This window comes from Aythya marila, assembly GCF_965140915.1.
Source record: "Aythya marila genome assembly, chromosome: 3".
In the NCBI taxonomy this organism is placed as follows: Eukaryota; Metazoa; Chordata; class Aves; order Anseriformes; family Anatidae; genus Aythya; species Aythya marila.
The window spans coordinates 100,793,630-100,807,749 of NC_139044.1; the positions used below are offsets into that span (position 1 = coordinate 100,793,630).

General features: G+C 36.1%; 1 protein-coding gene across 2 annotated transcripts in view; it reads right to left on the reverse strand.

The window, feature by feature from the left end:
• EIPR1 (EARP complex and GARP complex interacting protein 1) overlaps nt 1–14,120 on the reverse strand; it is a 76,555-nt gene that overhangs the window by 11,654 nt on the left and 50,781 nt on the right. For both annotated transcript variants that reach the window (XM_082755804.1, XM_082755805.1), the window contains 4 exons: nt 12,505–12,604; nt 9,707–9,843; nt 5,189–5,356; nt 3,739–3,906 (listed from right to left, as the gene is read on the reverse strand). In XM_082755804.1, coding sequence (XP_082611930.1) covers nt 3,739–3,906; nt 5,189–5,356; nt 9,707–9,843; nt 12,505–12,604 — 573 coding nt within the window. The remainder of the gene's footprint in view (nt 1–3,738; nt 3,907–5,188; nt 5,357–9,706; nt 9,844–12,504; nt 12,605–14,120) is intronic.

Sequence of the window (14,120 nt, forward strand, 5' to 3'; positions counted from 1 at the left end):
ACATCCATCCTAGAAACAAAATGTAGTGTATGCACAGCTAGCATGTTTTGGAACAATCAAAAAGACAGTCAGTGAGAAGAGGGAAAACTCAAGAATATGGCTGATGGCAAAAGACAATTCTAAAGAGAAATTGGAAGACTCCAAAGATGATTCAGAAAGCAGTAAAGGTCCCTAGACTGCAAACAGACAGGGGCTGGAAGCATACCCAGGGGAAGTATCATCTCCTTTTCCCATTTTTCTAATGTCTCCTTCTGGCCACAGAGACATGATACGGGCTAAGGAGACCTTTGATATGATGCAGCGAGGATGTTCTTCTGTTTTTATGACTGATGAGAGACAGCAACAGCAGAAAAAGCAGAAAAGAGACTGCAAACTAATTGCTCTGATCTGAATCAGCAGTTGAGAGGAAATGAAGGTCACTCGGTTGTGATCTGTGACAGAACCTCATACAATGTCCTAGTTACACCGCTTATGCAAGTATGCTCTGGTCTCCAAGATGGGAACACACGTCGAGGTAGTAACACATACATTGACAAACACCCGAAGGAGAAACCTCAAAGAGCAATTCCTTAATAAGAATAGATAACAGCAACTTTTTTGTTATGCTGCCTATTCATTCCTCAGTAAACCTATATTCCTCTCAAAAATATATATTTTTAAGTTTTGATCCTTAAAAAGTAGACATTTACTACAGAAAAGTTGGGAAAAATAAATGAATTGTGCACTCATGTAATTCTACATGTTGTCACAATGTGAGGTTATGCTAACATGTTACTTGCTTTTGTCTCCAGCCAAGAAATACATTGAAACATAGGAAGTTTACTCCAAATTATCTAAATATATTAAAAATTAACTTGAGTTTTAAAGTACTCAGAAGTCTCAGCTGCTTAGAATTGTAATACAAGTCAGTATCTTTAAAATATGTTGATTTTTGCTATGTAAAAAAAGCTTTGAAGATATAACTTGTATATACTCTTCATTTTTACATTTTTATATTTAACCCAAGGAGTATATTACAAGTTATTTTAGTTATAACAAAAAAATAGCATATGAAGAAACAGCCTTCTCCCTTCTTTCTCTTAAAAGAAGGTTGAAATGTCAAGTGGAAAGTTGGTTGCTCAGTCTGAAGTTGACTGACTGGAGATACTATTGTACAGACAACTTCCTCTTCCTGGGGTATTTCATGATATGCTTGAGGGAAAAAAAAAAAAATATATATATATATATATATATAAGTATAATATAATAATATTATATAATTATATAATATTATATAATAATAATATATAATTATAATATAATAAAAATATAAATATAAGTGTATATATAAGTATATATATAATGAGAATATATACATGTGTATATGTATGTATATATGTATGTGTGTGTGTATATATATATATATATATATATATATATATATAAAATGAGATTTCTGTACTATTTAATAGGAATAGAATGAATACATGTTCCCCTAACAGGGTAAAAATGAACCTGGTAAGGATATAACAACTTGAAAGAAACACCTTCCTACTCCTCCAAACCTGTTTTACAGAAGACTCAGTACCCATAGAATGGTACAACAGGGTCTTCAAAAAGGTCTCCAGGTGGGAAAAAGGTACTAAAGCCTAAATATTTGGCAGTAGTCATTGACTAACAAGAAGTATTCCCAACAGCTGTTATGCCCTGTTTCATTACTGCACTCAGAGCTAAAACAGACATTCATCTGGCAACAGTTAAGGCTGATGAGTACCTTGCAAATGTCCTTCCAGCTCAACTCATAACAAGGAGAGAAAGCAGAAGGACACAACTCTTACAGTATCAAGTGAATGTTACGAAGGCTATTGTGCTTTCACAGATTTTATAGAGAACAGGTTCGCAGCTGAAAAGCACATATTTAGAGTTCTTTATAAATAAGGGATTATTTAGTCATTATTGATGGTACTCTTGCAGCCTCTGAGAACAGGTAAGGGTTCTGCATCATCACTATACAAGTCATTTACATGTATGATGTGGTTTACATCCATCTCATAGAAAAGATGCTGTATTTGTTGTATTACTTTTGCATATTATTGGTTCCAAGAATTCCTGTTCTAGAAACAACACTTGTATTTTAATGAGATAAACAACAACGTCTACAAGCAACACAAATTCAGAACAACTCTGGGTAACCTACTATAATGCATCTGTCAAGAACACTATTTACTTGCAATTCTTTTTTATATCAATGCATTTACATCATATTCCCTTAAGATTCTGTAACCTCTTTCTTGCTTCCACTAATGCTACTTATATTCCATTCAGAACAAAATAATTCCCAAGCAAATGGTACCCCACCAAAAGGTACATATTTGTAGTCATGTATTATAGTCACATTCTAGATAAGTATGTACTGTTGATGTGAGCAACTTCCTACACACCTAAATTGATACCTTTATTCTCAAGGTACTTACATCACCAACTGATTCTAGAGACATTTAGTATTTATCACATTATCTATTCCTATCCATTTAATAAAAGAAGAGTTCCCAGGTTCTCTTTATATGAAGCCAAAATGTCAAAACTAGTTGGAGCAAAATTATGTCTTCATTAACAAAGGTGCCAGAGCAACCTTAAAAGTGCAACTACAGACATAATCTAAACTTAGAATTTTAAGTGAAACACCTGAAGAACACAGCTGAGTAACTGAGGGGTCCTTTTGCAACTCCTCCTTATTCCTCATCCCATCTGACCATTCCTCATTTAAAAAATTGCTTCAGGAGGTAATCTGCCTATTTCATTGCAGACACTTCTGCATATTAAAATAAATCAGCCAACTTAAAACAATTGCAAGCAGCGAGCACATCTATATGCACAGTTGCAAAGAACAGAAGAATACAGACTAAAGCCAATTGGCCTCAAAATATTTTACATCAGTTTCAGTACCATTACCCTTGTTTTGCAAAGTAAGAATCTGATGAAGATCACCATGTGTGCTGGTAGTAAAATTAGAAAGCATCATTCCATGCTAGATCTACAGAGCTCCCTCTATATACATATATATTCATACAGAAGAGGAAAACTAACATCATATATTGCATAAGGAAAAGATTAATATGATTTTTGCATTTCAATTAACTCTTTATACAAAAAAGCCCCACTCTCCAAAATACACATGCAAAATATGTGACTCCCCACACCCAAGTGGAAAAGTGTTTACAAATGTTTGCAATGGCATGTATTATTCTCTACCAGCAGAGCTGAAAACAAATTTATCTTTTGCTTGATGGAGGTCTATAAAATACTGGTTTCTAGAGCAGTCAAGATTCTTTAAGCATGAAATTTACAAGACCTAATGTATTTGTACTTTTCTTCTGACTGTACAGAAGACCACCACTATACTGGTTTCCTAACACAGACACAAGAAAAAAAAGAGCAGATTTTCAACTCTCATTTAACACAGATTATTGTATGTGCTTTATTTGATCCAGAGCTCCCTTAAGATGATTTTTTCACTCATCCAGCTGACTTCAGGACCAGTTCTTAGTATCACCATCCCCCTTTCTACCAGTGAAAATACCGTGATTGTGCCAATTCAGAGTGGACTGCACCCAAGAATGAGAAAAGAAGAACAAAGGAGGAAGTACTTACCTGAAAGGCCTGTATACAAAAATCCTAGTCAGCAAAGAATAGCAAGTTAACCATTAAAATGAAAAGACAAACAATAAGCATCTACATGAAACCCAGGAAACTTCATACTTCTCTTCTTGATGCTGGTCCTCTTGATCACTTAGTTCATCATCATCTACCATATGCCCAAATGGTTCAGAAGAAATTGATACCATATTAGACAGTATAACTCTGCTATCACTGCTTCCTGTAAGGATCAGCTGATCATGGGAATGATTGTATCTGACATTCCAGACCCTAAAAAAAAAAAAAAAAAAAGAACATCCTATTCTTGATAGGTTGAGAGTGTATCAATATTGCTTAGAAGACTTCATTTTTAAGAACAGAATTAAAAATTGATCTTTGATTTGAATGAGGTAAGTATGCATAGAAGTGAAATGCCTCATTCCAAAGACGACTTTTTGCTTTGTTCGTTTGGCTTTTAAGCTTCTATGTCATTCGTTTTCTAGGTTTATCTTTAAAATTCAAATACATTTTGAGAAAAAAAATCCCAAACCCAAAAGATACCATTCAGTGATACAATTCCTTGAAGGTACATGCCAGTTCATTGTTTAATAAGTCAGATAAATATTTAAGTTCTAAAAATAAAAACATCCCCAAAGCAAAATACAGATTAGAAGTGATCTTTTAAATAAAAATCTCAAACATTCTAACAGTGAAATTTAAAATAGACCCTAAAACAAAAGAAGGATTTTTTTTTCAACTTCAACATTGTACATATCAAGTTAATACTAAATGTCTTAGGGTTCTTTTTGTATTATTTTCCTTTTAATCTTCTCGAGGAAAAAAAAAAAAAAACATAACTGCTGTTTCTGTTAATTCACATCTTCATTCCCCTCAAAGCAGCTTCAGGGTCCAGATTTATTTTGCAAGAATTACTCCAACTGAAGTCTTGTAAAATATGAGTTGTTCATCTTGTCTTAACCATAGAAGTCTACAAGTGTCAAACAAGATTCTCTCTTTTCTCCAGCCACAGGCCAGAGCAGTAGATAGAAGTTCTAAATATAACCTCAGAGGTTTTTTGTTTTGTTTTGTTGTTGGTTTTAAATCACTTGCTCTGGCTTAAGGGATGCCAATAACATAAAGAAGTGAGGCTGCATTATTGCACATCTACCACTCTGCATTGGAAGAATAGATGGCAGCTGCTGTAACCAAAACAGCTCAGGGGCTTCTCTGCACATCAGGTGCAGCAGATTAGGCTCAAGTTGGGAAGGCACAGCTGTATCCCAGCTGGTCCCTACAAGCCAAGCTCTGTGTTGTGCTTCTCAAAGGTGTACCCTATCTCTCCAACGTTAACAACAGTTTCTTGCCAATTACACTAAAACATTGTCTAAACTCTTAATTTACAATCACATGAGGAACATTCACATGTTAAAACCTTTCCTCTGTGCAGAAAAATGATTATTCACAATAGCACAAACATAGTTAGTTTGCATTGTTCCTAAACAGTAAAATAATTAGCTGAATAAATTACATAAGCCATCCACCCACAACACAGCATGCAGATAATTTGTTCTACCAGTGGGAATGCTCCTCTAGTGTCTTCACTGGTTCAGTGACATTTCTTGTGTCCCAGAATTTCACCTTGCAGTCATCTCCACAGCTAGCCAGGTAGTACTGTTTATTGGGATTAAAGTCGAGGTCTCGTACCAGCTGTCCATGTGCATTTTCTATGCAATATATCTGTCTGTAAAACACATTTAAAAAATTAAATGGTCTATAAAAAGCTAACTGCACTCCACTGACAAGAATCTGTTTCCCTGGAAACTTGCATAATCCCCTTAACACCCGCAGACCTTGAGTTCCCATTGCTAGTGCATAGTTTGGGGGAAATCCCAGCTGTTAACTGCAGTGACTCGTATAGATTTCTCAGCTTGCTTTGAAGTTTTCCTCATTACTTGTTTGTATTAGGATCATCTGGAGCTAAAAGCAAACATGAGATCCATATTATTCTAGCACCAGGTCTCTAGCAACTTTATAAAAATTCTGTGACTAAACCACATTATGTTCAGATAAGAGCTTCTCTAAGTATTTATACCAGTTCTGTATTTATGATATGCTCTCCGTGTAAAAACAAACAAACAAAAAAAAAAGCTGAGATGCAAGGGAGGCAATATGACCAAAAGATCTTTATTGTATTATTCTGAATTCACCTTCTTAAGCTCTGGCATTTAGCATTAACTCACCTTTGGCCTTCATAAAACTTCGCTGTGCTTACGTGCTTCACATGAACCACTTCAGAAAACAGTACTGCAGTAATGACAACTACCTAGCATGTTTATTCAAAGCACTCAAGCTACATCATTTTGCCTCACTACCTTCCCCCCTCTTAAATTTGCCTCTTTGTTTGTGCTGCTGCATCACAGGCTGGACATCAAGAAGAGGTTCTTCACAGAGGGGGTTGTTGTGCACTGGAACAGGCTCCCCAGGGACATAGTCACATCAACAAGCCTGTCAGAGTTTAAGTGTTTGGACTGTGCTCTTAGTCACATAGTCTGAATTTTTGGGTAGACCAGTGTGGAGCCACTTGATGATCCTTATGGGTCCATTCCAACTTGGGATATTCTGTGATTCTATAATCAGTGGCTTTATTAAAAGGCTGTACCTGTTTCCATGGCCAGTGTCAAAGCCACCATACCAGGGTTCTGCTTAGATCTGAGTCTCCTACAATCTTCACAGTACTTGTACAGAGAGATTTGTTTTGCCTTTTATTTTTTAATGATGTTAATGTTTTCCTTTAGAAAATGAGGACTGACCAAAAGTTTGTATTTCCTGAGCCTTATATAGGTTCATCAAGATTAGATGAGTCTCTTGTTGTTAGTATCTAACTACTAATAAAAAGCAAAAAGTAGAATCATAGAATAATGGAGACCGGAAAAGATCTTCAACATCATCAAGTCCGACTGTCAACCTTAACTACCATGTCCCATAACTAAAATGTGTCCCTTAGCATCTTGTCCACACACCTCTTAACTACCTCCGGGAATGGGGACTCCACCACTTAACTGGGCAGCTCATTCAAATACTCAACCACCCTTGCTCCATCAATAAATTCTTCATAATCTCCAACCTAAACCTCCACTGGTGCAACCTGAGGCAGTTTCCTTACATCCTATCACTTGTCACCTGAGAAAAGAGACCAACACCCTTCTTTACTTCAACCTCTTTTCAGGTAGTTGCAGAGTGCTGTGTTGTCTCCTCAGCCTCCTCTTCTCCAGACTAAACAGCCCAGTTCCCCCTCAAATTCTGTTTTCTAGTCCCTTTGCCGGCTTTGTTGCTTTTCTTTGCACTTTTCTTCTCAAGCAATTCAATGTCTTTCTCATAGTGAAGGACCCAAATCTGAACACAGTACTCCAGGTGTGGTCTCACCTGGAGTACAAGGTGAGACCATACAAGGGGACAAGTCACTTCTCCAGACCTGCTGGCCACGCCATTTCTGATGTAGGCCAGGATGCCGTTGACCTTCTTGGCACCTATCACACTTCTGGTTCATGTTCAGCTGGCTGTCAGGCAGCTTTCAGCCGCTCCTCCCCAAGGCCTTAACACTACCTGGGGTTGTTATGACCCCAGTGCAGGACTTGGCGCTTACCCTCTTGAATGTCATGCGACTGGACTCAGCCCATCAATCCAGACCATCCAGATCCCCCTGCAAAGCCTTCAAGCCCTCAAGCAGATCCATATGAAGAGATTCAGAGTATATTATGCATAGACTAACCTCTTTCCTGACAACTACTGCAATCACTTGGGATAGAGGATATCACCTAGGTATCAAAACTCTTAAAGGTTGAGAAACTGAGGATATCGCTGAGGTATGCCTTCCTACCAGCTGCTATTCTAGGGTCTGAATTTTATATTTTCTTTTCATTTCTTGGAACTTCATGGGAACTTTAAAAATCTCAAGTATGCTTGTAACAGTAAAACACTTTTTCCCCTCACTATTGCACTTGATTTTATTGCACTTCATTCTTGATTGCACTACTCATGCAATGTGTCAGGGTTTAAAAAGAAACGCCACTCTCTGACTACCCTACACATTCCGTTATGCTTACTACAAAAGCCTTTATACTAACTTAACTATTAGTCTAATCACTTGATTGATCTCTTTCCTTCCAAAATACAAATATTCTCTTTCACTCTATCATCTTACCTTCAGCAATACAGCATATATTGAACTTCCCACTAACGCCTTAGATAAGTAGGATTACACCAGATGACATAAACATTTCTTCCAGCTGTTTGTGCCCCTTTCTCATATACTTTTTTTTTTTTATAGTTTATCCTTGGACTCTGAATTTCCCTGATATAAGTCTATAATTCTCTCTAAAAATCCATTCAGCCTAGTGTCTTACCTATCTGCTTCACAAAAGCTTCTCTGATTAAGTTTACTAATGACTGCTTCCTAGTCTAGTCTAACAGTCCTCCTGCCAACCTCTTGTTTTTTCCCATCCTTCTTTGCTACATTCCATACCACTTACTCTATCTTACAGCTATCCTACCTGCACTCTCACAGAGCTGGCTATTCTAACTACTTTAGAAGCTCCTTTCCTCTTTGCTGGTATAGCAAATGTTCTGACCTTTTGGTTTTTGCATCTTATACTGCCATGGTTTTTATATCCCTGACTTTAAACGCCTACCTCTAGCCCAGCCAGTTCTTATCAAATATGCACATTATTCTAGACATATTACAATGTAACTGGAAATGAGACATTCCTGCGTGTATTTTTTCAAGTAAATTGCAAGAAGCTCTTTAGCATGGTGTAGTTCTCTTAAATTTGTTCAAGGACAATCTGAGATTTGATTAAAGTAATTAGAACTGTGGGGTTTGCTAACCAAACTACCCCTTCATTGCAGACCTTGTTAATATCTGGAGCATCTTTCACACAAGTTATTCAGAGAATTCACTTAATACAAGATCAGAAATGCAAAACATGAAGTAGACTTCACAGCATTACACAATATCTACTTAGAAATAAAGGGTTTTATCTTAGGGTCTGCATGCTATATGTTAGAAAAAGGTTTCTCCTTTGATCCTTCCTCTTTTCTATGCTTCATTTAAAAAACCTTCATAAATGAGCGTATATAGATGTATATAAAGTTAGATTTTTATATATCCTTTCACAGGGCAAAGAATAGAACTTTCAAATACAACAGGTATACAAGTGACTTTTAACAATTGTATTTGTATTTTTAACTTTTGTTCATTAAATTAAACAAACCTGTTAGGCAGAAACACATAAGGCTGGCAAACATGGGGATTTATTGCTATACCCCTGAGCTGGCAGGAACCATAGAACTAAATTTAAAGTCATCCCCCTTTAAGGCAACAAAAGTTATTACAAGACATCAGTCTTCTCGGTTTAGTGATAAATTACTATGTGCTAAGGGGATAAAGCGTATCTTAAAAAAGCTTGCACAGGCTTTAGTAGTCATGGCAACAGATGTGCACAACATCACTCCTTTGCTTATCAAAATCACAACTACGTGGGGGGGAACACCATATTAGGTAGACTCAAAGCTTTAATTAATTTGCTTATGATTTTGACAGATTCAGTAGTTTCATATAACTGGTATGCTAGAGTCTTACATATAGTATAATGTACTATTTGTTAAAATCAGAAAAGTGAAGTGAAGAGTGAACTTACCCTGTGAATTACCTTCAGAGATTAAAGTTACCTTTATAAAGTATGCTACGAAGACAGTTCATAGCATAGTCAGGACTGATGGTAAATCCTGATTTTCAGTCTGAATTACACAACAGCTTCATTCAGGTAATGCCTACGTATTGAACAAGTCATCTTGGGACCAGTACATAGTTGACTAAAATTCAATATACAAGTTAGAATTGAAGCTCAGGGAAAAAACTGAGAAAACCTTTAGTAAACTGTGAATACATCAGCTATGCAAGCCCAACCGTTCCATTTATAAGTGATAGCTTTGTCACATTTCTAATCTTAAAAAAAAAAGTTAGGAGCAATGAAAAATCCATCTCCAAAGTAGATTGTCTTTTTCTGAGAACAGGACTGCAATTTTTCATTACCTCATGCTCCGTGTATCCCATCCTCGAACAGTGGTATCATTGGCTGTTGCAATCTGTGTACAATTGTGGTGTGGACTCCATCTTCCAGAAGTAAATTTTAATTGTCCTTTCCCTTCCAAGGCTGCAGAACTAGAAAGCTTAAAAAAAATATAAAAAAGCTAACAATGTTTCTAAATGTAAAGATGCAAAACTAAAGTGAAATTAGTTCCACTGAGGACAAAAACAACTGCACAACAGCCTAATGTTTCAGGCATAACATATTAGCAAAATCCTGGGATAAAACCAGGTAAAAAAAAAATTAGGAAGACAAAACTTACCTTGTATCTGAAGATAATTTTTACAAAGGCTTATACAGTGTAATATATGCAGAAGCATTAGCAGTACTATACTTCTTTATAACCTAAAACAGTTTCAGATCTGAATGTGTTGAAACATTAGATATAGACATACTGCAGACATTTGTAGCTGTCTTAAATGAGCAAATAAGTACATGCTTTTAGTTTCATGATTAGTCATACAAGACTCATGAAATGGGGGGTTTTCTGTATGAAAATACCATATTTTAACTGCAGAAAGAGAATTTGTGGCAAAAAATATTTGATAAACAAATAGCAGCATTTGAAAATAAAAAAAAATCAAGACCCACAAGCCCATGTCATCACATGCATGACAATCAAAATAATAGAAGGTACTAAATCACAAATCTACAAACTGTAAGAATTAAATGTTTCACAGTTCCAAGGCTTGCACACCATGAACAGACAGCTCTGCATCTCCATACAGTTAATAAAAGGAAGACAAAAAAGCAATTAGTTTTGTCTTTAATATAAGGCAAATTGTCCTCCAATTCCATGTGAACATGGGGGAAAATCCAAGGTGCAGACACTACAAATTATTTGTATTTCCAGTAATGTACTGAAGCTGATTGATTCATATCTGAGAGGGAGGTGGAAAAGGAAAATAACTACATTTTAATCTGATTAAAAAACCATAAAAGTTAAAAGTGCCTGAGCAGACAGACATATTTGGTCATCTTGCACATGACGTTCATATTTACAAACATTTCATTGAGAGGGATTTCACACAAGCAGATTAACAGCACTGGATCTTGTTGGATCACTTTTCTCCTTCACCTAGGTACTAACACATCATAGATTATTCTATTAAATACAAGATTTAACAGAAAGCCTACTACTCTCAGCAGAAATATAAGACCTGGTTGGATGAAAAGTATTAAATATATATACTGCTTATATAAAGTCTAACGGACTGACAGAAAAACATACTGTTACTACAAGACTGTTTAAACCTCCTTACATGTTATTCCAAGACACCTTTCTGTAGTTTCTAATTTATTACATTTCCACTGAAGAATGTCTGTCTTCGCATTCAGGTTAACAATCTAGAAAGTACAGCTCTTACCATCCCTAAAATCTATGATGCCTAAGATGTGTAGTCTTCCAAAAAATCTTTCTGAAGGATCTATGTTTTAAGAATACAGCCATCTTAGCATGCAAGCTCATACGTTACTCATGTGTTAATATGCGATACAATACTGTATTCAGACTTAGTATTGTTTTACCATTCCTCCTGCATCTGAAAAGCTTTCTACAATTTGCAGGTTATTAATAAAAAATAAGATACAGCACAGGACAATGGACTGATGGTAATAAAAAAGACTGTACTGTTTATTTTTTTGATGGTCAGGCAACAGAGAACACGAGGAGCTTGAGTAGGACATTTCAAAAATTAAACTACCTTTACTATAATGTTAAACTCTATTGACACTGACAGCAAGAGTATCAAGAAAAAGTATCTCAAATCATACATCTCCAAAATCTGTCCTTGAAACAGAAAACATCACATGAATCAGAGAATCACAGAGTGGTTGTGGTTGGAAGGGACCTCTGGAGGTCATCTGGTCCAAACCCCTGCTCAAGTAGCACCACCTGCACCCAGGACCATGTACAGAAAACAGCCCTATATGAAACACTGTAACATAAAAGCATAATTGTTGAAAAATTACTCTGGAGGACAAGTTTAAAGAAGGCATTCCAAAGAAGTCTGCCCATTACACAGGTGTTAAAAAAGAAGTATTGACTAACGTACGAGTAAGGTAAATCCAGTGGCTTCTCTACGCAGAAACATACAAAGTTTTCTATATATGATCTATGCCATTACACAAATAAGCTTTTGTTATCTAGAAGTGGTGACAAAATCAGACAGAAGTCCATGCCAATGACACCTTATTGTGTATACTACTGAGTATCAGATAAAATGATTTTAACAGTACGTGAAACAGTCTAAATAGATGATTTTGTGCTAAATTAATACTGAGAACTTAAAGCACAGTAAATGGGGGAATTTATAAAGCCTATATGCAAAGGTTGTAAATTAAACAGAGGGCTGTGACATACTAACCAGTATTGGTTAATATACTGTCATGTGAATTAGATTATTTTTGGCTTTCTTAATCATAAATATTCCCCCAAACGTATTTATCAAACTAATATTGCTTTTCTTTAGAATAAATAGGAAAGTAAGGACAACTCTAGAAAAAGGGAAAAATTTAACCAATAGCAACAGATAAAAATATCCAGTTGCTTATTCTTAAACACTCACGTTCAAGACAATTGATATACTATTCATTTCCCCCACACGTTAGAGATAACACAATACTTGAGGAGTCTTTAGGGAGGTAGTAGTTAAAAGATTAGCGAATTGAGGGCTGGTAATATTGTTCTTTATACTGTTTTCAAATATATCATGATTTGTTTAAAAACAAAAAAAATTCTTACCACAGCTTTGGCTGAACTTTCCTGCAAATCCCACAATAATATGTTATTATCAGCCAGAGAAATAATCTTTTTACCATCTCCCATAGGTTCCCACATAACACTGTAAAACAGGAGAAAAAGATTGAAAAGATTAATCAGAATTAGCACTAGAAAGACATTTTTAAGTTCATGTACCTAATCTGTTCTAACACTTCCTAAACAATTTTGATTATGGTTTCCTTCAGCTGAAACTGGCCCACATCTGAAGTGCAAAACTTGCCATTAACAACAACCAAGCAACTTTTATATGTCATAGATGAACACCATAGCAGTGTCAGTTACTTAAACTGTATGATACAAAACCAGGCTTGCTTATGGAATCTTTTAGTCATCTCTGGTGCTTTCCTTTTCCTTCTGAGTACCCTTTGACATCCTGTCCAAATCTGTCAGAAAAAGGAATGCCATTCAGCTTCCCTAGACGTGAGTTTAACTGTAAGAGTTTCCTGAAATCCCTACTTCATTTGCCATCCATTCTGTATATTCAATCAAGCAAAATGAAAAGTGATTATGTCATTGTAGCACAAGCCATTCTGCATCCATGCAAGGGAAAAACCAAAGGCCTTGACATGCACTCACTTTCAAGTAATTTAGCTTGAAACCGTAAAGTTCTTCATATGTGACTTTGCACATCATTTTTGGAGGTGCATCAAAAATCATAAGCCTCAGAGCTTTGATGTTAACTGCTTCAAACTCAGCAGCTGTCATCACAGCTCAATCAACACACCCTTTTTACCTGATTCACCAGTTTTGTGCTATACATGAAAGAACAGAAGAAATAACAGAAGAAATCATCAGCCCTCATCTCTATTTCTAGCTACGAGAAGCAGCATACTCAAACCAGGGGGTACAGGCAGTGCAGCTAAATACATACACAAAAACCCTAGTAAGTTTTCTGGAGATAACAGTAAGGTTAAATGATTAATACCTGTTATTTGATGAGGATAGGTTTCTGTATCCAAGACCTGTACCCAAGAGGTCTAAAAGAAAGTTGTGCAACTTCCTACCTCCACAACACAGCTAAAGACAGAGATCACAACTTTAATATCGATAGCTACATGGTGAACCTTTCTCCCATCACTAGACAAAAACTTAATTTACTCAAAAGCATTTGACATACATGTTCTCAGTGCAAATGTGAAGAAATAGCTCTTGAAGTTTGTCAAGAGTCCATCACTAGACATAGATTTTATAGGCTAACTTCTTGCACGAATCAAGTCAGTCTCTGGATTGAAGAGACGAAATAAGGCTGTGTGAGTAGATGCAGTGTTGGGCAAGCAAGCCCAACATTAGGCAGCCAATGGCTACCTTCCTACCTTGGTACTGTACACTATAAATGCTCTTATACACCATTTATCTCCAAATTTATATTACTCTTACCTTCCTAATACAGTAAGTATGAGCTGTCTGACATCAGACCTAACCCAAGGGGCTTAATACAATCCAGGATATGCTATAAACCATTAGGAAGAGCAAGTAACAGAAATGTAGGTTCTTCACACCTTAGGTGAAATACCTCATTCTCATCTAAAATTTTCCACTTTGCTTCTTCCATGAAGAGTTTCATTGTTTTTAAACTC